Consider the following 25,643-nt stretch of genomic DNA (forward strand, 5'->3'; position numbering starts at 1 on the left):
GACCCGTCATCCTGGAGGTGCTCAGATGAGAGGAAGGGTGGGAGGGGTGTGGAGTGTATTTAGGGATGAAATGGGTGGGAGTGTTTTTATGCCTTTCCCTTTTTGGCTACCTCCCTTGGAAGGGGGAAAAAGCCTTGGTATATGTATGTATGTACAAAGTGCTTTGAAATTGAGAGCCAGTAAGACACCTGGGTTGGATAGGTGTCATGCAGAGTGTCTGAAAAAGGAAGGTACAGTTATAGTGGACTGGCTAGTGAGGTTGTTTAATGTGTGTCTAAGGGAGGGGAAAGTGCCAGAGGACTGGGACTAAGGAATGCCTGTGCAGTTTCACTTTACTAAGGAAAATGGGACAAATGTGGTATCCTCCAGTCTCTCTCCCTTAATACTCACATCTAATTTGCTGCCATCCTCTCCCCTTGTATATCTCATCTTACTTTTACCCAGATCTTCAACTTCCTTCTTTTGCACACCTTCCCAAACTCTGTCACTACTTAATCCCTCCTCTGGTCCTGCTATAAGCGCTGTGTCGTCAGTAAACAACAACTGGCTTATCTCCCGTTTTTCTCCATTTTCTTTAACCATCTCCAATCCCTGGCCTATTACCCTTGCATTTACCTCATGCACCACTCCATCCATGTATAAATTGAACAGCCAAAGTGACATAACACATCCCTAGTGAAGGCCCACCTTTATCTACTCTCTCTCTCCATTTCTGATTCTAATACAAGCTCTACTACTCTTGTAAAAACTCTTGACTGCTCTTAACAGCTTTCCCCCTATCCCATATATCTGCAATACTTCCCTCAGTGCTTTCCTGTGTACCCTGTCATAAGCCTTTTCCAAATCCATAAAGGCCCAAAAAACATATCTGCCTTACCACAAAAATCTGATCAGCACAACCTCTTTCCTAAACCCACACTGTTCCTCACCAATTACTCAATTACTCACTCTGTTCCTCTCCTAATCCTTTCAGTCAAAACCCTCCAATAAGCCTTCCCAACTGCACTCGACAAACTGATCCCTCTGAAACAACTACACTCACACTTGTCCCTTTTTCCCTTGTAAAGCAGAACTATAAAGGCACTCCTCCAGTCCTCTGGCACTCTATCCTCTTTTTTAGACAAACATTAAACAATCTCACCAGCCAGTCCATCACTGTACCTCCCTATTTTAGACACTCCACATACACCCATCCAACCCAGGTGACTTACCTGCTCTCATCATTTTAATCACTCTTCCATTTTCCTCATTCATCACTTTTATTTTCTTAGTGTTTCCCACTGCAACTACTTTTTCCTCCACCCATCCTCCTTCACATTTAGCAACTCCCTAAAATACTCTGTCCATCTTCTTCTTACTCTTGTGGCAGTAATCTTTCTCCTTTACCACAGGGTTTGGCAAAAAAAGAAATGAATATTCAGAGAAGTGGTACAAGACAGTATTTAGAGTGGGGAGATAGCATAATGGAGAGACAGTCACAGTATAATAAAGTAGCATCAGTTCTCTATAGAGATTTCCTTTTATCATAGACTAAATGATGTGTGGCTCTGGTCCATAGGGGTGCCCCATATAGACCCTAAAGTATCAGCTGCATGCTGCTGAGCAGATTTTAACCCCAAAATAACATGCAGAAATACTCCAGTTGGGGACATCACATATGAAACAAGTAAAGAAATAAATTTTTCTCTGCCAACAAGCCCCTGTCCTGAACTGCTGACGCTTATGAGTCAACCAACAAGGACCAACTAGTAACTCAAAATGATCGACAAGCTGCATATAAATTAATATAATGCTTTTTTTTTTTTTTTTTTTTTTTTTTTTTTTTTTTTGTGAAAATTATACATGCTGCTTGTCAGTCATTTTGAATTACTTGTCGGTCCAAATATGTTACTTACTTGTCGGTCAACTGGTAAGTGTTGGCAGTTCAGGACATGGCTTGTTATTAGAGAAAAACTTATTTCCTTACTTATTTCTACATATACGATGTAGATGGTAACATACAGTGTCCAAACGATGTCTATTGAAATCTTTATTTTCCAGAATTCATCTGTGGTTACCGAAGTCCATTGCTTCAGTGTCTGTTGTTTCCGGGTTCTTATGGGTATATTATCTTTATCCCTATCTCTCATTTGTCTCCTTCTTATAAGCACATCCTCCTTGACTCTCTCCTACATTTTTTTCACCTTTATTTTCCTTTTTAACCAGATTATATAAGTCTCCTGATTTATTTCTGATTCATGTTAGGTGGAAAATCTAGAGATGGAGCTTCAAAGAGCCCAGGAGGAGACTGCATTGTATAGACACCGATGCCTGGATATGCAAAAGCGAGAAAACCAGATGCAAATGGCACAAGCAGAGGCAAATGCCCCAGGAGGGCTCAAGGTATGGTTTTATGTTTTTAAATATATATATATATATATATATATATATATATATATATATACATACATACATACTTACATATACCAAAGGCTTTTTCCCCCTTGCACAGGGGGTAGCCAAAAAGAAAAAGGCATAGAAATCACTCCCACCCATTTCATTTCCCATATATTCCACTCCCCTCCACCCTCCTCCCTCCCTCTCATCTTAGCACCTCCTGAATGACGGGTCATCCCTGCATCCTGTCCACTGCCCTGGGTCAGAAGCAGTGTCGCAAGACACAGCACATCTACAGCAAGGCCACTTCATTGCTGTGGATGTGCTGTGTCTTGCGACACTGCTTCTGACCCAGGGCAGTGGACAGGATGCAGGGATGACCCGTCATCCAGGAGGTGCTAAGATAGGAGGGTGGAGGGGAGTGTAATATATGGGAAATAAAATGGGTGGGAGTGATATATATATATATATATATATATATATATATATATATATATATATATATATATATATATCTTTTTTTTTCTTTTTTTTTTCTTTTTTTTTTTTTCTTTTTTTGTCACCCCACGAGAGGTACTCAAATTTCCTTTGCCTATTTATCCATGTTACTCTTTGTAAAGGCTTCTGGTGGCATGACACTAATCTAGTCCAGTAACTGGAACAATGGTCAGCCCAGAAATCTTTGATTATATATATTACTCAGTCCAGACAACCATGAATCTTTAAAGCATCCAGTGGTACAGAGAGCATCTACCTCCAGTAAATAAAATCACACTATCTTGGTATCCACATGTGACAAACTCACTATTCACACACACACACAAGAAATATCACAGTGAATCCAAATGTTGACAGAAATGTCAAAAGAAACTCCTTGTTAAAACAAAACTTTTGATCCTAGTATGACACATCACTGGTTAAAGATTCATCAAGTAGATAATGGTTTAGTGAGCAAAACATCCTACCAGGAGTATGGAATGCTTGTTAATATACAATTAGTACTTTAGGGACTTTTTTGAAGCACCTCTATGGACCAAAGTCACACATAATTCCTTAGTGTTATATCCTTTTGCCTCTCTTATTTCATTTCTTTTTAAGTTTGTGTGAAGTAATGTTAGATAGGGACCAATGATGGGTACCTAGTTGTGGTGGTCCTGCGAGATGGATGACAGACCCATTTTCAGAACCTGTCAACTCCCTCACCTTCATCACCCCCTACACCTTTTCATGCATGGAGAGCAGACAACTGGTGACTGTTCTCTTGTTCCATCTACTTTCAATCAATGACATAGGAACAGTCTCACACCAAGACGACAGTGATAACAGTCCAAAGTTTCTTACCTGAGAGATCTTTCAGAGGTCCTGATGACTGTTGCTAGCCACTGTTAGTCCACAAAGTGAAAGTCAAGGCAACAATTATTTCTATTATTTTTTTCTGTATTATTATTTTTGTTACCATCATTATTCTTATTAATGGTTTTAAATATTTGCACAGGAATTGGATGAGGCTGAGAAGAAGCGACTACGAGAAGAAGCAGCAATGCTCCGTGAGGAAGTAAGTTTTTATGAGAAGGATGGGTGGGAATAGAAGGAAATTCAGTGAATGGAAGAATAAAGAGGTGAATGGCAGTGGCACAAAAGAGGTGTTCATATTATGAGGAGTGGTTGCAAAGAAAAAATGAGGGAGTTTGTGAAAGGTATAGAATAAAGGGAGAGGAAGCAAAGTATAATGTTATGGAGGCCAAAAGAAGTGCAGATGTCTGATAAGATAGCTGTTAGACTGAGAATTTTGAAAAGAATAAAAATATATTTTGGAAGGAAATGAGAACAGTGCAAAGAGGCAAGTTAGGCAGAGATGGTAAAGGAAGGAAATGTATATATAAATATTATATATATATATATATATATATATATATATGTATATATACATACATATATATATATATATATATATATATATATATATATACATATACATACAGTACTCGACAAGAAAGTATGGACAGGGCCGCCACCGTTTGTACCTCTTTGTCCAAAATGGAAAGACCCTAGCAGGGGGGTAAATGATTTGGACCAGGAAGTGCAAACGGACAAGTGGGCAGAGCTAAGGGTAGGGTTTATGACGCATGCTATCAATCATCCCTCAGTTGCCTCTTAGCCTTCGTGGGCAGGCTTTTTGTTCCATGAGTGTTCTGGTGACGCCACGTAGGCGGTAAGTGTTTTTTGCAGACAGAGGTGCTTTCTTGCCTTAATATGGGCAAGAACAAGTATTTATCACAAGAGACAATAACCCAGATTGGTCACCAAACAAATAAAATAATAGAGCAGGTTGGGGTTGGCAAGACGTCTGTGTGCAAGTGGGTTGCCATTTTTAACCACTTCCATACGGTGACGCCTACGTAGGCAGCACGAGGAGCAAGTGGGTACTCGATGATGCCAACGTTGCCATCTTGATTATATTTATTGTAGTCGTACCTACGTAATTTCCATTCTCTCTAAACTGGCTTCATCAATTTTCTATGGTTATCAAAATACATGGGTGAAAGAGAATGAACGATTGAGCACTGACTTTATTTTTTATAATGCGATTATTATGACGCAACATCGCACGTCGGGCAGCTAATGCTGCCAGACGTGCGATGTGCCCCGGAGTGAAGAGGTTAAGAAGGAAGGTGGCTGTGACACACCCGGTTACAAACCAAGGAAAAAGTACCCCAAAAAGACATACACTCGTGCTACTAATGTTATCAAGAGACAGTTAGACCATAATCCAAGTGTTAGCACCAGAAAAATAAAAGAAAGTAATCTGGAACTCTTTGGGGAGGTTAGTGTGCGAACAGTTACCCGCCGCATTCATGACCTTGGGTACAGAAGCCACTGCCTGGTGAAGAAGCCTCATCTCACTCTTAACCAGATGCACCGTAGGGTTGAGTTTTGCAAGAAATATCTTCAGTGGGATGATGACAAGTGGCTGGATATTCTCTGGACCGATGAGTCCACCTTTACTGTGACTGGCAATAGGGGTGGAAACCTGTATCGGCGTGCGGGTAGCGACCCTCTTGACCCCCGGTACGTTCAACAAACGGTGAAACGCCCTGATTCTCTCATGGTATGGGGAAGTTTTAGTGGAAGAGGACTTGGGAGCCTTGTTGTACTACCGAAAAATGTAAAAGTGAACCAATATGTTTATTGTGAACTCTTAAATGACCACCTGGAGGATTCTTTTAATAGCTCAGGTGCTAACATCTTTCAACAAGATCACACCCCAGCCCACACTGCTCGTAGTGTTACTCAGTGGCTTAAAGACTGTCATATACCTTACATAGCAGACTGGCCAGGCAAAAGTCCTGACATAAACCTAATAGAAAACCTGTGGAACCACATTAAACAAGACCTGCAGGGTAAAGATACAAGCTCTGTGCCCAAGCTCGAGGCAGCCATTCGCCAATCCTGGGCTAGTATAACCCCTGCACATCTTGCCAAGTACACCACTCCCATTCCAAACTGCCTTCGTGAGATCCTTGCATGTAAAGGCCACCCATCAAAGTATTAGAGGTACGAAGTGAGCTTTTGTTTATTGATTTATGACTCATTCATTCTCCTCATCACTCATTCTCGCTAACCGTTCGTACTTCCTTATCAAGCACTGTATGTATATATATATATATATATATATATATATATATATATATATATATATATATATATATAGGTATATGATATCAAAGACCCCACCAACGGCTCACTCTTCAACCTCAGGAGGCTCAAAGAGAAAACCAAGGTGAAGGTTAACACCATCAGCAATTTCCTCTTTCCTGATGACTGCACTCTCAACACTGCCTCAGAAGCCAACATGTAGCACAATGTTTACAAGTTCACGGAGGCCTGCAACAAATTCGGCCTGACGATCAGTACTAAGAAGGCTGAAGTCATGCACCAGCCAGCACCAGGAAACCCATATATTGAGCCCAACATCACCATCAACAGACAGAGCTTGAATGTGGTGGACAAATTCTCCTATCTCGGCAGTACCCTCTCAAGATCTGTCACCATGGACAATGAGCAGAACGCCAGACTTGCTAAAGTGAGTGCCGCTTTTGGCAGACTCAACAAAAATGTCTGGAGTTGGAGAGGCATCACAGCCAAAACCAAAATCAAGGTATACTGAGCTGCAGTCCTCACCACCTTTCTCTATGGCTGCAAAACATGGACAATCTATCAGCGGCGTGCAAGGAAGTTGAGCCACTTCCACACCACTTGCCTCAGGAGGATTCTCAGCATCAAGTGGCTGGAAAAGATTCCCAACACTAAGGTCCTCGCCCGTGCAGACCTGCCCAGTGTCCACACCATCCTGATGCAGTCCCAAAAATAATGTTGTTTGGAGAACTTTTAGAAGGTAAACTCTCTCAAGGAGGACAGAAAAAGCACTCCAAAGACACCCTGAAGGTCTCCCTCAAGGCTTTAGGAATCAAACACACCATCTGGGAGCAAGTGGCTCAAGAAAGAGACAAGTGGCGTGGAGCCGTCAAGTGTGGTACCAAAGCCTGTGATGAGAACAAGACTGCAGCAGAGGTGCAGCGCAGACATGTCAGGAAAGGCCACGCTGCACTAGTGTTTATCACCACCATCCCTTGCTCACACTGCCCAAGAATGTTCCAGCCTCAAATTGGCCTTACTAGCCACTTACGGATGCACGGGGAAATTGTCACACCACATCAGCTCCATATGCCCAAGGTCATTCTCCAAAATTGGCATCATCATCACCATCCTTATCATCATATCTTCACCCCCACCATGAGATGTGTTGATGGTCTTCATCGCGTTGACGGACAAAAAACATGATATATACCAGGGGCTTTTCCCCCTTACCAGGGAGATAGCCAAATTCAAAAGACATATACCCACTCCCACCCATTTCATTCCCACCCATTCCACTCCTATCCACCACCCTCTCCTCCATCTCACCTTAGCTCCTCATAGACGATGGGTCATCTCTGTATCCCACCCACTGCCCTGGGTCAGAAGCAATGCAGCAAGACAGGGCACATCAACAGCAAGGCCACTTCATTTACTCAACAACAACCGCCCCCCCCATCTCTTCATGAGGAAAAATAGAAGACAGGGAGAAATCCCTTTGTGCTGTGTCAAAATATCATTCACACATAACCACTCCCTAACCACCCATCCCCTCCCATCCTTGCATCATGGTATCATCTATACACACCCATTCTCCAGTCACTCTATCTCCTGCCTTCTCCCTTCCTTGCTCAACAGACATCCTCCTTCTTCTCAACACCCCTTTCACCCCATCCATCCATCTCATCCTCGGTTGTCCCCTCTGCCTTCCACACCTCTTTTAATAATCTTTCTTCATTCTTTTCATGTGTCCAAAACATCCCAATTCTCTTTCATCAACCTTATCTGCCATCTCCTTTTCCATCCCCACTCTCCTCCTCACCTTATTTCTCACCCTATCCTACCTTGTGACCCCTACCATACCTTTCAGGCATTTCATCTCAAACACATTTAAAATTTTCCTATCTGCCTCTTTTAAATTCCATGTCTGTGCCCCATATAATACTGTCAGCACAATCACCCCTTCATACAATCACTTCTTTGCATCCATTTTCAAATGCCTATTTCTCATTACACTTGTTAATCCCCAAAGCATTAACTTGCTTCTCTCAATCTACAATTTACTGTCACCTCCACTCCTCCCTCTCCTGCCACATGTGACTTCAAGTACCTAAAGCTATCCACTTCCTCCAGCCTCTCTCCTTTAAGACTTACTTCCAAATTGCTCCCATCCTCTCTCCTTGTACATCTCATCATCTTTTACCCACATTTGCATTAAACTTTATCCTATCACATACCAGACTCCACCACTAATTCCACCACTCTGACCCTGCCACAGGCACAGTGTCATCAGCAAACAACAACTGGCTCACCTCCCACTTTTCTATATTTTCTTTAACCTCTTCCATATGAAGACACCTACATAGGCATCATGAGGCATGAGTATGTATATGAGGATACCGGTGTGGGCATCTTGATTATATTTATTTTGTAGTTGTAGATGAATGACCCCTGAATTCTGTGAACTGGTTTGATCATGTTTCCTGTGTTTATTATTACTCAGTGAAAGAGAATGAGTAATACAGCAGTGACTTTATATTTTATAATGCAAGGATTGTGATGCATCAATCATTGTACCTCAGGCATCCAATGCTGCATGCGAGAATCTGACTCATATTGAAGAGGTTAACCATCTCCAATCCCCTGCATTTACCTCCCACACCACCCCACCCATGTACATATTGAACACTGACGAGTTAAACACCATATTGAACAGCCAATGTGACATGATATATCCCTGACACAGTCTCACCCTTATCTCATACCGCTTATTCTCTCCATTTCTAATTATGATGCAAGCTTTACTACATACATGTATCAAAGGCTTTTTTTTCTTCTTTTTTTTCTTTTTTCTTATAAGGGAGCCAAAAAACAAAGGTATAAAAACCACTCCCACCCATTCCATCCCTAATATACTCCACTCCCCTCCACCCTCTTCCCTCCCTCTCATCTTGGCACCACATGGATGATGGGTCATCCCTGCTTTACTACTCTCATAAAAACTCTTGACTGCCCTTAACAGCTCTCCCCCTATCCCATATATCTGCAAAACCTTCCACACTGCCTTCCTGTCTACCCTGTCATAAGCCTTTTCCAAATCAATAAAGGCCCAAAAAACATACTTACATTTTCCTAAAGTGTTTTCACATGTCTTACCACAAAAATCTGATCCATGCAACCCCTACCTTTCCTAAACCCACACTGTTCCTCACCAGTTACTCCCTCTGTTTCTCTCCTAATCCTCTCAATTAAAACCCCATAAGCCTTCTCAACTACACAACAAATTGATCCTTCTGAAACTTCTACTCACATTTGTCCCATTTTCCCTTTTAGAGCAGAACCGTACAGGCACTCCTCTAGTCCACTGGCACTTTACTCTCCCTTAGACATACATTAAACAACCTTACTAGCTAATCCACTATTACTGTACCTCATTGTTCACATGGATTTTTTTGTGCCTCCCTTCATCAGACAATAAGCATGACACCCATCTAACCCAGGTGCTTTACCAGTTCTCATCATTTTAATAACTACTTGCTACTCATCATTTCTTATTTCTCCATTTTCCTCACCCATCACTCATTTTCCTAGTGCCTCCCACTGCTACCATCACTCACTCCCTATCCTCCACATTTAGCAGCTCCATAAGACACTGTCCATCTTACCCTTACCCCCCTCTCTCCCATTATCATCTCTCCATCTGCATCTTTTACCTTTTCTTCTCTACTTGATTTGCCTCCCCTTCTTCTCTTAACTTCCTTCCAAAGCATCTTTTTATTACTTTTAAATTTTTCTGTCATACTCCTCTCCCATTTTACATCTGCCCTCCATTTTGCTTCCTTGTACAGTTATTAGATGAGAAAACTGTGAGAAGGAGGTAGGCAATATTTTAAGGAGTTATTGAAGATAGAGGAGGATAGAGATATAGTAATTTTGGCAGTAGGGGATTACAGAAGAATGGTTGTGACATAAAAAGAAAATGACAAAATTACAGCAAAAGAGGAGACAAAAATTGCATTTTTGAGATGAAAACAGGAAAGGTACCTGGATTGGATGGATGCCATGAAGAATGTCTGCAGACAGGTGGGTCAGTCATCATAGTGGAGTGGCTGGTGAGATTGTTCATTGTGTGTCCAAGGGAAGGAAGTGTCCCATAGGAAAAAGTAGTGCATGCATAGATCCACTTGACAAGGGAAGATCAATCAATCCATTGCCCCAGATCTCTCTTGTAGGTAACCAGATATAGATAAGTTGTAAAATGCAGTGAAATAGTTAATTAGTAATTATCTATCCTGTTTTACACTACCAATATGAGAGAGAGCTGCTGTATAATTATTCTTCTTTTTTAGGTTTCCACATTAGAAACTGCCCTATCTACGGAACGTCAGCATGCTGCTGATGAGAGACGTAACCTTGCTCATGCACACAATGAACTGAGTCGAGCCAAAAAGGAACTGTTAGCAGCACATGAAAGCAATGACAGGATCACACAAAATGATCAATACTATCAAGCCAAGGTACTAATCTCTCTTTTTTTCTCTTTCTTTTTCTCTCTTTCTATCTCTGTCTCCTCTCTCTCTCTCTCTCTCTCACTCTCACTTTCTCTTTCTATTTCTCTCTGTCCCTCTCTCTCACTCTCTTCCTCCCTCCTTCTGTCTCTCTCTATTTCTCTGTCTGTCTCTGTCTCTCCCTCTTCCTTACTACCATAAATTTATGTGTGTGTGTGTATATATATATATATATATGTATATATATATCCATAAGTCACTGTGTCTTACTGCATTGCTTCTGACCCGGGGCAGTGTGTGGGATACAGGTATGACCCATTATCCATGAGGAGCTAAGATGAGAGGGAGGAAAGGGTGGTGATAAAATGGGTGGGGGTGGGTATGTGCTTTTTTACTTTGGCTACTCCCCTGGTAAGGGGAAAAAGCCCTCCCTTGGTATTTAGAATATATATATATGCAACATATACATACATACATATACCAAGGCTTTTTCCCCTTTACTAGAGAGGTAGCCAAAAAGGAAAAGGCATAAAATCATTCCCACCCATTCCACCCCCGAAAACGCTCCACACCCCTCCACCCTCCCTTCCATCTTAGCACCTCCTAGATGACGGGTCATCCCTGCACCCTGTCCACTGCCCTGAGTCAGAAGCAGTTTCGCAAGACACAGCACATCCACAGCAAGGCCGCTTCATTAAATCGGCGACCCCCCCCTCTCCGTCCTCCCCATATAAAGGAGAGGACGGGGAGAAATCCCTTCGGGCTGCATCAAAATTTTGCATCACAACATCTTCCATATACAACCATTCTCCATTCACCCCTGTCTTCTGTCCTCTCCCGTTCTTCCTCAACAGACATTCCCCTCTTCCCTAAAGCCCCCTTCACCCCATCCATCCATCTCATCCTAGGATGTCCCCTCATGTTCACTCCCTCCACATCTGCCTTCCATACCTCCTGTACTAGTCTTTCTTCACTCATTCTTTCCATGTGTCCAAACCATCCTAATACTCTTTCATCAACCCTATCTCCCAACTCCCTTTCCACCCCTGTTCTCCTCCTCACCTCCTCATTTCTCACTCTATCTAGCCTAGTAACCCCCATCATACTTCTCAGACACTTCATCTCAAACACATTCAAGCTCCTTCTCTCTTCTTCTCTTATGTTCCATGTTTCTGCTCCATACAGTGCTGTTGGCACAATCACTCCTTCATACAGTCTCCTCTTAGCATCCATTCCCAAATTTCTATTCCTCATTACACTTTTTAATCCACCAAGGCATTTACTCGCTTCTCTCAATCTACATTCTACCTCCACCTTTACTCCACCTTTTCCTGCCACATTTGCACCCAAATATCTAAAACTATCCACTTCCTCCAGTTGCTCTCCCTTAATGCTCACTTCCAGATTACTGCCACTTTCACCCCTTGTACATCTCATCACCTTACTTTTACCCACATTTATCTTCAGCTTTCTTCTATCACACACTCTCCCAAACTCTGTCATCAACTTCCTCAATCCTTCCTCCAATCCTGCCCCAAGCGCAGTGTCGTCTGCAAACAACAGCTGGCTCACCTCCCACTTTTCTCCATTTTCTTTAACCATCTCCAATCAACACAATTCACTAAAATGCATGAATGTAAGATTTCTCAGAAAACCACTCGGGGAAATAAGACACTATGATCCAAACATTTTTGTCTATTCAGATATTTTCAAATGTCTGAATAGACATAAATATTTGGATCATAGTGTCTTATTTCCCAAGTGGTTTTCTATGAAATATATATATATATATATATATATATGTGTGTACATAATAAGTTTACACATATTTCTACCCTGGGTTACATATAGTATTTGTACCTTCACCTCTATTTTTATCAAAACTTTATTAATGAAACTTGTTTTTTCATTTCAGATGAAAGCCTTGAGTGAGCAGTATGATGAAGCAACAGCCAAGCTTGTCTCATATGAAGAACTTCTGTCATCTAAGAATGAAGAGCTCGCCAAGCTTAAGAAAGATCTTGGCCAAACCAAAGCACAGTTATTAGAGCTTCACAGTGAGAGTGACACAATTGCTATCCTCAAAGCTCAGGTATGGGAATTTCTTGGAAACATAAAGAAAGGTGTGGCTGGCCCATTAGAACTCTCGCAAAGATGTGTAAAGTAATTTCCCAATAAAGTAGGTGTTCTTGTAACTAGTTACTAACCCTTCACATGTGCCAAGGACCAGTGATGGTACTTGCTTGTAGTAGTCCAGTGAGATCAAACCCCATCAACAGTTCTATCCCCCACACTATTTAATCTATACATGCATGACTTACCCACACCAGACACCTCAGAAATACAAATCTCTTCCTACGCAGACGACATAACAATCACATGCACACATCGTAACACAGACAAAGCTGCAGAAATAATCCAGCCATACCTTGACACACTCAACACATGGTTCATCACAAACAGACTCAAAATAGCTCCAACCAAATCTACAGCAACACTTCTCACCAACTGGACAAAAGAACACAAATACATACCTCATCTCTACATCAACAACACTCTCATACCACACACAACCACACCGAAAATTCTTGGTGTAACATATGATACATCCATGTCTTTCAAACAACACATCACAAACATAAAAAACAAATGCACACCCAGACTTAACGCACTTAAGTCAATCACTGGAACAACATTTGGACAAAACAAAGAAACTAATATAACAATATACAAACAATGCATACGCTCAGTGTTGAATTATGCGAGTCCTGCATGGGCTCCTAATCTCAGTGAGACACACCACAACACCCTTCAAATCATACAAAACAAAGCCCTAAAAACAATTACAGGCTGCACAAATACAACACCTACAGACCATTTACACCATGAAACAAAAGTCCTCAAAGTCAAGGACCACCTCGACATGAGAGGCACACAAACACTTGCCGCAGCCACCACAAACACATTACACCCGCTACACTACATAGCAGAACACCCACACACACCAAGAAACATTAAAACAACACCCAAAGACCTTTATCACGCACAGATACTCTCTTCTCTTCCTCCACAACCACCAAATACCAGCCTCCGGAAACATATTCATAATCATATCACTCACCGCTCCATTAACACACTGAAAGACAACACACTGCTGCATGCCAGACCCCCTGATATCCACCATTCTGAATCCTCTCTCCCACGAAAGGACAGAGTCCACTTGGCCAGACTGCGGTGCGGTCACCACCCAGCACTTCTAAACTACCAGAAGAGGCTGGATGACCGCGTTGTGAACAGCTGCCCAGGATGTAACACTTCACCCCATACCATACAACACATAATGGAAGACTGCATTATACACAATCATGCACGCAAACAACACAACATACGCTCTATAAAGGATTTGTGGGAAAACCCAGTTTCGGCTATGGCATTCCTTGGGGAGACGGGACTGCTCGGACAGACAGTCTAGGGAACGACAACAACAACACTCTTATCACCCTCTAGAGCAGTGGTTCCCAAACTTTTTTCTGTCATTTCCCCCCTGCACCCAGTTCAACCATCCAGATTTCCCCCTTCATGTGTATGAGGGAAAGAGTAGTTAAAACACACTGACTATCTACTAATTTATTTTTCAAATGTACATATATACTGATAAACAGGCATTCTCTCTCTCTCTCTCTTTCTTTCTTTCTTTCCCCCAGTTTGGGAACCACTGCTCTAGAGTAATGCTGCAAGACACAGCACAACAGGACCAGTGACAAAAATGTGTACATAGTGGTCCTGCAAGATGGAGAGTGAAGCTGCCCATTTTCAAAATCCATCAACCCCCTCGCCTTCCTCAGGAGTTGTAGCCCTGAGAAGCTGACACTTCATCTTCAAACTGGGCCTAAGATCTCACTGTATCAATTTTAAATAATCCCACTCTAATACAATATGGCAAGCAGTCCAAAATTTCTACCCAGAGAGATCTGTGGGAGGGTTCAAGGACTGTTGCCAGCCACTATGTTGTGGGTCTTCTGCTGAGTGAAACATACATACATATACCAAGGCTTTTTCCCCCTTCCAAGGGAGGTAGCCAAAAAGGGAAAGGCATAAAAACACTCCCACCCATTTCATCCCCAAATACACTCCACACCCCTCCCACCCTTCCTCTCATCTGAGCACCTCCTGGATGACGGGTCATCCCTGCACCCCGCCCACCGCCCTGGGTCAGAAGCAGTGTCACAAGACACAGTACATCCACAGCAAGGCCGCTTCATTTAATCGGCGACCCCCCCTCTCCGTCCCCCCTTGCATATAAGGAGAGGACGGGGAGAAATCCCTTCGGGCTGCATCAAAATTTACTCACACATACTACCCCCCCCACCCCCCCGCCCATTCCTCCTCATGCAGTCACAACATCATCCATATACAACCATTCTCCACTCACCTCTGTCTTCCGTCCTCTCCCTTCCTTCCTCAACAGACATTCCCCTCTTCCCCAAAGCCCCCTTCACCCCATCCATCCACCTCATCCTAGGACGTCCCCTCATGTTCACTCCCTCCACATCTGCCTTCCATACCTCTTTTACTAGTCTTTCTTCACTCATTCTTTCCATGTGTCCAAACCATCCTAATATTCTTTCATCAACCCTCTCTCCCAAATCCTTTTTCACCCCTGTTCTCCTCCTCACCTCCTCATTTCTCACTCTATCTAGCCTAGTAACCCCCGCCATACTTCTCAGACACCTCATCTCAAACACATTCAAACTCCTTCTCTCTTCTTCTCTTATGTTCCACGTTTCTGCCCCATACAGTGCTGTTGGCACAATCACTCCTTCATACAGTCTCCTCTTCGCATCCATTCCCAAATGTCTATTTCTCATTACACTCTTTAAACCACCAAGGCATTTACTCGCTTCTCTCAATCTACATTCTACCTCCACCTTCACTCCACCTTTTCCTGCTACACTTGCACCCAAGTATCTAAAACTATCCACTTCCTCCAGTCGCTCTCCCTTAATGTTCACTTCCAGTCTACTGCCACTTTCACCCCTTGTACATCTCATCACCTTACTTTTACCCACATTTATCTTTAGCTTTCTTCTATCACATACTCTCCCAAACTCTGCCACCAGCTTCCTCAATCCCTCCTCTGACCCTGCCACAAGCGCAGTGTCGTCCGCAAACAACAGCTGGCTCACCTCCCACTTTTCTCCATTTTCTTTAACCATCTCCAATCCCTGACTCACTACCCTAGCATTCACCTCTCGCACCACCCCATCCATGTATAAGTTGAACAGCCAGGGCGACATAACGCATCCTTGACGAAGTCCCACCTTTACTTCAAACCACTCACTCTCTCCATTTCCAATCCTAACACATGCTCTACTACTCACATAAAAACTCTTGACAGCTCCCAAAAGCTTTCCTCCTATCCCATAAATCTGCATAACCTCCCACAGTGCCTTTCTGTCTACCCTATCATAAGCCTTTTCCAGATCCATAAAAGCCCAAAAAACATCCTTTCCCTTTCCTATAGCTTTCTCACATATCTGTCTTACCACAAAGATCTGATCTACACAACCTCTACCCGTCCTAAAACCACACTGTTCCTCACCAATTACTCCTTCTGTTCCTCTCCTAATCCTCTCAATTAAGATTCTCCCATAAGCCTTCCCTACTACACTCAACAGGCTAATCCCTCTGAAATTACTACATTCACACTTGTCCCCTTTTCCCTTGTAAAGAGGAACTATACAGGCACTACTCCAGTCCTCCGGTACTCTACCCTCTCTCCAGCAAACATTAAATAATCTCGCCAACCAGTCCACCATCACTGAACCTCCCTTTTTCAGACATTCTGCATGACATCCATCCAGACCAGGTGCCTTACCTGCTTTCATCATCTTTACAACTGCCTTCACCTCATCCTTCCTTATTTCTCCTCCATTCTCCTCACTCATCACTCTCATTTTCTTCGTATTTCCCACTGCAGCTATCTTTCCTTCCCTATCCTCCTTCACATTCAGCAACTCCCTAAAATATTCTGCCCATCTTCCCCTCACTGCCATCTCTTCCATTATCAACTCTCCATCTGTACCTTTTACCTTTTCTTCCCTACTTGATTCGCCTCCTCTTCCTCTCTTAATTTCTTTCCAAAACATCTTTTTATTACTTTCAAAATTTTCTGTCATACTCCTACCCCATTTCACATCTGCTCTCCTCTTTGCCTCCTTTACCTTTTGCTTTACTTCTCTTTTCTTTTCTTTGTACGTCTCATATGACTCCCCTGTCCTCTTTTGTAACCAATCTGTGAATGCTCGCTTCTTCTCTTCTACAACCTTCTTTGTTTCCTCATCCCACCATTCACCACCCTTTCTTCTATTTCCCCCTGTCCTTCTTGTTCCACACACCATCCTTGCACACTTTAAGACTCCCTCCTTGAACCATCCCCATTCCTCCTCCACACCCATCTCTGCTCTATCCTTTACTCCCTCCCACTCCTCCTTCAGCTTCTTTTCGTACTCCTTCTCCTTTTCCTTTTCATTCAAGGAGTTCACTCTAAGAACCTCCCTACCTTTTGTCCCTTTCCTCCTTCTCCATCTATCCTCCACTCTCAACTTACCTTCCACCAAAAAATGATCTGATATTCCCCCACCCTCTCCCCTTAGCACATGTACATCCTTAACTCTTCCTATCATAATCCTATTTACCACTACATAATCCATTAGCGCTCTATCTACCACCCTTCCCTCCACCACCCTCTCCCATGTGTACTTATGCTTGACTTTCTTCCGAAACACTGTATTTGCTATCATCAACTCTCTTTCTAGACACATTTCCACCATCAACTCTCCACTACGATTCTTTCCTGGAACTCCACACTTCCCAACCACTCCATCGATTGGACCATTTCCCACTCTAGCATTAAGGTCTCCCAGTACTATTACATTGACATTTCTTCCTAAACCCTCTATGCACTCATTTAAATCTATCCAAAAGGCCTCCCTTTCTTCCATGCTCTTCTCACTGCCCGGCCCATATGCACTTACAAAGACCCACATCTCCTTTCCCAGTTTCACCTTCATCCACATTATCCTTGAGGAAACCTCCTTCCACTCCACTACCCCTTTACCTATCTCCTCACTTACTAGAATAGCCACCCCTTCCCTCCCTCGCCCTCTCTTCACTCCTGATAACCTCCCACTTACACTCCCAAACATACACTCAAACATGAGGTAACATTTAATCACACAGCACCTCCACAGCAGGGCCCAACAACCACCTTCAACTGTTGGGCCCAGCTATGAAGGTACTGTGCCAAGGATGAATCATATAAGTAGTCAGTCACCAATCTGTTGCCCTGGATATCTCATGTAGAAGACCTGCAGCCTTCAGGTAACTGGCAACAGCCTCAAGGCAGGTCCACAAGTCACTTACGGAAGATTCTTTGTGTTGTTATCTAGGGATTATGAGTGTGGGTATTGTAGTATGAGGTGTTCTGTGTTCTCTGTGTGGTAGTTGTATATGGGGCAGTTTGTATATGTGGCCAGGCCTGTTCTACAAAGGATTACAAAGGCGGAGCATGCCGACAGGAGACCTTTTGATCCATATCTAGGTCAGATGCGAAAAAAAAAATCATATTAATGATAAAATAATGAATAAAAACTATGATAATGTAAATAACAAATAAAATACATAAATAAATGCATAGGTATAGTTAAATAATAAACAAACAGGTACATACATACATACATACATATACCAAGGCTTTTTCCCCCTTACAAGGGAGGTAGCCAAAAAGGGAAAGGCATAAAAACACTCCCACCCATTTCATCCCTACATACACTCCACACACCTCCCACCCTCCCTCTCATCTGAGCACCTCCTGGACGACGGGCCCCCCCAGCCCCCTGCCCACCGCCCGGGGCCAGAAGCAGTGTCGCAAGACACAGCACCCCCACAGCAAGGCCGCTACATCTAATCGGCGACCCCCCCCCTCTCCGTCCCCCCTTGCATATAAGGAGAGGACGGGGAGAAAATCCCTTCGGGCTGCGTCAAAACCTACTCACACACACTCCCCCCCCCCCCACCTCCCCGCCCATTCCTCCTCATACGTGGAACATAAGCCTCATACGTGGAACATAAGAGAAGAAGAGAGAAGGAGTTTGAATGTGTTTGAGATGAGGTGTCTGAGAAGTATGGTGGGGGTTACTAGGCTGGATAGGGTGAGAAATGAGGAGGTGAGGAGGAGAACAGGGGTGAAAAAGGATTTGGGAGATAGGGTTGATGAAAGAATATTAGGATGGTTTGGACACATGGAAAGAATGAGTGAAGAAAGACTAGTAAAAGAGGTATGGAAGGCAGATGTGGAGGGAGTGAACATGAGGGGACGTCCTAGGATGAGGTGGATGGATGGGGTGAAGGGGGCTTTGGGGAAGAGGGGAATGTCTGTTGAGGAAGGAGGGGAGAGGACGGAAGACAAAGGTGAGTGGAGAATGGTTGTGTATGGATGATGTTGTGATTGCATGAGGAAACAAACAGGTAAATAGTAAATAATAATAAATTGACATATAACTAATAATAAATGAAAATCACAGACAAATGATAACAAAACAAAAACAAATAATATAAGATAAATTATAATCATTACAGCATCTTACTTAGGTATTTATCTAAATGATTCTTAAAGCTTTGAACTGAACTACATTGCACTACCTGTGCAGGAAGTTTATTCCATTCATTAACTACACGGTTGGCAAAGTTGTTTCTACCTACTTCCAAATTGAATCTATTTCCGGATAGTTTGAGACCATTGTTTCTTGTCTGATTCTCATTCAATGTAAAAATTTGGTCACTTTTGATGTTGTCAATTCCCTTTAGAATTTTAAAGACCTGTATCAAGTCACCTCTGAGTCTACGCTTTTTTAGGGAAAACAGATTCATATGTTTTAGTCGATTTTTGCATGATTTATTTTTTATATTTGGAATAAGTTTTGTGGCTCGACATTGTACTTTTTCCAGTCTGTCAATGTCTTTAATGAGATTCGGTGACCATACGGAAACAGCATATTCCAAATGTGGACAAACTAACGATTTATATAGCTTGTTAATGAGTGATGTACTTTTGAAATCAAAAGATCACGCAATCAGTACTAGAATCTTATTTGCTTTTTCAGAGGCTGAAATACACTGCTTGGATGACTTGAGGTCGTTACTGATAATTACGCCGAGATCTTTTTCACTATCTACTTTGTTAACGAATTTCCAAATAACTTGTAATCGTACTTACTGTTATTTTTACCTATGTGCATTACCTTGCATTTACTTGTGTTAAATTTCATTAGCCACTTTTCAGACCATTGCTGTAATTTATCTAAATCTTCTTGAATATCTAATTGGTTTGAATGATCATTTGCCACTCCGCACAGTTTTGTATCATCAGCAAATTTGGAAACAGTAGATTTTAGTCCATGGTCTATATCATTTATATATACTATGAATAGAAGTGGCCCAAGAACGGAACCCTGAGGAACTCCACTTGCAACACTTTTCCATCCAGAAGTTTTTCCATTTAAAACAACTCTCTGTTTTCGACCTTTCAACCAATTACTAGTCCAACCTAATAGGCTACCACTTATTCCATGCAAAGCTAATTTAGTAAGTAGTCTTTCGTGTGGGACGGTATCAAAAGCTTTTGCAAAGTCTAGATATACTAAATCTATATTGTTTCTTTTGTCATAATTCGAGATAACTGTGTTGTAGAATTCGAGTAAGTTAGTCACGCAAGAACGTTTCCGTCTGAAACCATGCTGGCTATCATTTATCAAACGGTTACTTTCTAAATGATGTTCGATAGCATCTCTGATGATAGTTTCCATTATTTTTCCTACGATTGAAGTCAAACTTATAGGCCTATAGTTATTTGGCTTCTTTTTGTCACCTTTTTTGAATATGTTAGTAATTTTTGAATGCTGGATGATGTCCTGAGCAAAATTGTGCCAGTGTGGTTCTTACTAGATGTAGGAGTGTTTTTTCTATGGTGCTTAAGTCTGATATGAGAAAGTTTAAGGTAAATGTGGGTAAGAGTAAGGTGATGAGATGTACAAGGGGAAAAGATGGCAGCAAGTTGGAAGTAAGTTTTAAATGAGAAATACTAGAGGAAGTGGACAGTTTTAAGTATTTGGAGTCACATGTGGCAGGAAATGGAGGGGTGGATTGAAAAGTGTCATGAGAAATAGGCATCTTGAAATGAATGCAAAGAGAAGGGGTGATCATGCTTAAAACATTGTACAGAGATAGAGGCAGAAAGGAGAAGTTGTAATGTGTTTGAGATGAAGTGTCTGAGAAGTATGGTAGGGGTTACAAGGCTGGATAGAATGAGGAGGTGAGGAGGAGAGTGGGGATGGAAAGTGAGCTGGCAGGTAGGGCTGATGAGAGATTGTTGGGATTCTTTGGACACATGAAAAAAATGAGTGAAGAAAGATTTGCAAAAGAGGTGTGGAAAGCAGAGGTGGATAGAGTGAACTTGAGGGGACGACCAAGGATGAGATGGATGGATGGGATGAAAGGGGCTTTGAGCAAGAGGGGAATATCTGTTTAGCAAGGAAGGGATAAGGATGAGTGGAGAATGATTGTGTACAGACAATATTTTGATGCAGACCAAAAGATTTCTCCCCGTCTCTATTTTCTACATATGAGTACATGAGAGAAGGCTGCCCTGCTATGGATGTGCTGTGTCTTGCTGCATTACTCTCTGACCCTGGCAGTGGGCAGGAGACAGGGATGACCCTTCATCCACAAGTACCTAAGATAAAGAGGGAAGCAAGGGAGTGGGATGGGTGGGAATGGGTGCATGCCTTTGACTTGGCTACCTCCCTTATGAGGGAGAAGCCTTTGGAATATAGATAGATGGGTTATGTCTGAGAGTTGTTCATGGGGTATTGAGTTTGGTGTTTTGTCTCAAAGGGCCTGTTTAGTGATCTGAGTGTGTATATGTTTTTGTGTGGACGTTTTGTGTATGAGATGTCTGATATTTCTTTCTTAACTTTGAACAGGTGGAGGTGTACAAAGGTGATTTCCAGGCTGAGAGGGAAGCTCGGGAAAGTCTTGCTAGTGACCGGGAGAAATTGCGAGATGAAGTGCGTCACTTGCAGGCACGTAACATGCAACTGATTGATGAGCTAGAAGCATACCAGAGGCGCCAGCTGACCCATGGATCAACGTAAGTTGGAATTAATTGATTAAATTATTTTTTTTCTCTCTCTCTCTCTCTCCCTCTCATTTAAAGTTTAAGCACCATTCATTGTTGACCAAAGATATCATCCCTTTTCATTATACTTGATTCTTAAAAGAAAACATTTTTTCAGAAGAGGTGGAGGTTCAAGAGCTAGCTCTGAAGAACCAGCAGGATCAACTGCTGCTGTTGGAGCTGGATCCATGGCAGCTCCAGATTCTTTCTGGGACCGTTTGTCTAATACATCAGACAAGAAGGTATTTTATCTTCCTTCAGGATTTCGTATGTATTTAATAAATGTTTTTAAGCAAATGTCCCCTCATTAGGACATTAATTGTAAAATGATATGCAGACAGTACTTTGGAGGTACCTCTATGTACTAGAGCAATTCATCATTAGTCACTGTCAGAAACAAATAGATTTCTTGGAGAGTGTTTTATCAGTGTGAAAAAATTATGAAAAAAGACAGGAGGGCAATATATTGCGCAGGAAGTACTACAAGAAATCTTTAAATAGCCAATGCTAATTTAGACAGTTTACTATTCGCCAGATTTGAAATAAATGATTACTTGATGGTAAACAAGCTAGAGGGGGAATGGAGTGAACTTGAGGGGATGACCAAAAATGAGATGGATGAATGGGGTGAAAGGGGCTTTGAGCAAGAGGGGAATATCTATTGAGCAGGAAAGGGAGAAGGCAGGGAATAGGTGTGAGTGGAGAATGGTTATGTATGGATGATATTTTGATGCAGCCCAAAGAGATTTCTCCCCACTTCTGTATTTTTCACACGAGAGGACAAGGAAGGAGGGGTGCCATGAAAATGAAGCAGCCCTGCTGTAGATGTACTGTGTTTTGCTGCATTGCTTCAGACCCTTCATCCACGAGGAGCTAAGATGAAAGGGAAATAATGGGTGGTGGCAACTTTCCATATAAAGGGGAAGAGCCCCTGATTTTAGAGAAACAAGCCTGATATTTTGTGTTTAGTAGGGACCAAACTCCCAAAAAAGTTTTTGATCCACATCTGGGGGACAATAAATACACCATCTGGCAAATAGACAGAGAAGATAAAATGGCTAGTGGGGTGATGGTTGTTGTGAGAAATTACATAATGGTGGAAGAAGCAAATATAATTGAAGGCAATCCACAAGAAAATTAGAACTAAAGGGATGAACAGAAGAGATTGTGGTACTCCCCAAGGTAGGCGTAGCTCCTCTTGGGGATCGGTGCCACCTTCGTAGAGCCGGTGGCCAGGGGTGGTTGCTGCCGTTTGGCCCCCAACTCTTGGGGTTGGGGGGTGGTCCCACGACGTAGACGCTGCAGCTCCAGGACTATTTAATCTATACATGCATGACTTACCCACGCCAGACACCTCAGAAATACAAATCTCTTCCTACGCAGACGACATAACAATCACATGCACACATCGTAACACAAAGCTGCAGAAATAATCCAGCCATACCTTGACACACTCAACACATGGTTCACCACAAACAGACTCAAAATAGCTCCAACCAAATCTACAGCAACACTTCTCACAAACTGGACAAAAGAACACAAATACATACCTCATCTCTACATCAACAACACTCTAATACCACACACAAACACACCAAAAATTCTTGGTGTAACATACGATACATCCATGTCTTTCAAACAACACATCACAAACATAAAAAACAAATGCACACCCAGACTTAACGCACTTAAGTCAATCACTGGAACAACATTTGGACAAAACAAAGAAACTAATATAACAATATACAAACAATGCATACGCTCCGTGTTAAATTATGCGAGTCCTGCATGGGCTCCTAATCTCAGTGAGACACACCACAACACCCTTCAAATCATACAAAACAAAGCCCTAAAAACAATTACAGGCTGCACAAATACAACACCTACAGACCATTTACACCATGAAACAAAAGTCCTCAAAGTCAAGGACCACCTCGACATGAGAGGCACACAAACACTTGCCGCAGCCACCACAAACACATTACACCCGCTACACTACATAGCAGAACACCCACACACACCAAGAAACATTAAAACAACACCCAAAGACCTTTATCACGCACAGATACTCTCTTCTCTTCCTCCACAACCACCAAATACCAGCCTCCGGAAACATATTCATAATCATATCACTCACCGCTCCATTAACACACTGAAAGACAACACACTGCTGCATGCCAGACCCCCTGATATCCACCCTTCTGAATCCTCTCTCCCACGAAAGGACAGAGTCCACTTGGACAGACTGCGGTGCGGTCACCACCCAGCACTTCTAAACTACCAGAAGAGGCTGGATGACCGCGTTGTGAACAGCTGCCCAGGATGTAACACTTCACCCCATACCATACAACACATAATGGAAGACTGCATTATACACAATCATGCACGCAAACAACACAACATACGCTCTATAAAGGATTTGTGGGAAAACCCAGTTTCGGCTATGGCATTCCTTGGGGAGACGGGACTGCTCGGACAGACAGTCTAGGGAATGACAACAACAACAACAGAAGAGATTTCATGGTGACATGTACCTCCAAGATGAGGGTTTGGAATGAATCTGAATATCAAGAAATGTTGTTGGACACAACTCATAGAGAGGGGGGGCTGCCGAATTTATGAAGCGGCCTTGCTGTGGATGTGCTGTGTCTTGCAACACTGCTTCTGACCCAGGGCAGTGGACAGGATGCAGGGATGACCCGTCATCCAGGAGGTGCCAAGATAAGAGGGAGGGAGGAGGGGAGTGGAATATATAGGAAATAGAATGGGTGGGAGTGGTTTCTATGCCTTTTTCTTTTTGGCTACCCTCAGTGTAGGGGGAAAAAGCCTTTGGTATATGTATGTATATATATATATATATATATATATATATACACATACATATACATACACAAATGATAGTATACCAGTAGGAAGCTCACTGACTGAGCAGGTTAGGAGAATGTTACTTGCAGCAAAGGTAGAGGGGATGGTGGTTCAGACCCTGCCACCAGCAAAGTTGAACGAAGGGCATGGTTCCTTAAATTCCATGCTACAAAGTCCTCTGTGAGAGGCACCATCCTAGACTTCCAATAGGGGGCAGTTTGTAATGTTAAACCATATCATCGTCAACAATACACTGGTCCTTGTTGAAGACTTTAATTGCAGTGAGGTCAACTGGGAGGAGTTTGAAATAAGTGGCAAGCCATATTCTTAGGGAAATACCCTGTTAAGTATAGCAATGAAGAACACTGACTCAGTAGGTTAAGGAAGTGACTTGAGTAAATGTAAATGACATTCCCATGAGATTAGAATCAATCAATCTGTTGCCCCTGGTCTTTCTTGCAGAAGACCTTCAGCCTCCAGGAAACCAGCACCATTCCCTGGGGAGAACCATAATTCACTTAGAGAAAAGATATTGTGTTGTTGTCTGGGAGTTGTTAGTGTAGGGTATTGTAGTATAAGGTGTTCTGTGTCTTCAGTTCTATAGGGTTTGTGTGGATCAGATTTTTGTGGTGAGGCAGATATGTGAGAAAGCTATAGGAAAAGAAAAGAATATTTTTTGGGGCTTTTATGGATTTGGAAAAGGCTTATGACAGGGTAGTCAGGAAGGCACTGTGGGAACCATTGCAGATATATGGGATGGGAGGAAAGCTGTTAAGAGCAATCAAAAGTTTTTGCAAGGGGAGCCTTTGTTAGAATTAGAAATAGAGTGAGTGGTTTGAGGTAAAGTTGGTAACTTCACCAGGGATGTGTCATGTTACCTTGGATGTTCAATTTATACATGGATGGGGTGGTGCAAGAGGTAAATGGGTAGTGGGCCAGGGATTGGAAATGGTTAAAGAAAATGGAGAAAAATGAGAGATAAGCCAGTTGTTGTTTACTGACAACATTGTGCTTGTAGCAGG

At 42.5% G+C, this 25,643-nt stretch overlaps 1 protein-coding gene across 6 annotated transcripts in view; it reads left to right on the forward strand.

Moving 5' to 3' along the window:
* Positions 1–25,643, forward strand: part of LOC143040321 (uncharacterized) — a 72,797-nt gene that overhangs the window by 35,877 nt on the left and 11,277 nt on the right. For 4 of the 6 annotated variants that reach the window (XM_076211221.1, XM_076211220.1, XM_076211219.1 and 1 more), the window contains 6 exons: positions 2,245–2,382; positions 3,872–3,931; positions 10,362–10,529; positions 12,436–12,612; positions 21,563–21,729; positions 21,875–21,998. In XM_076211221.1, the coding sequence (XP_076067336.1) occupies positions 2,245–2,382; positions 3,872–3,931; positions 10,362–10,529; positions 12,436–12,612; positions 21,563–21,729; positions 21,875–21,998 (834 nt within the window). The remainder of the gene's footprint in view (positions 1–2,244; positions 2,383–3,871; positions 3,932–10,361; positions 10,530–12,435; positions 12,613–21,562; positions 21,730–21,874; positions 21,999–25,643) is intronic. The other 2 variants (XM_076211222.1, XM_076211225.1) reach the window with 1 other exon arrangement.

Source organism: Oratosquilla oratoria, chromosome 28 (genome assembly GCF_046742065.1).
Source record: "Oratosquilla oratoria isolate Oo_2021 chromosome 28, ASM4674206v1, whole genome shotgun sequence".
In the NCBI taxonomy this organism is placed as follows: Eukaryota; Metazoa; Arthropoda; class Malacostraca; order Stomatopoda; family Squillidae; genus Oratosquilla; species Oratosquilla oratoria.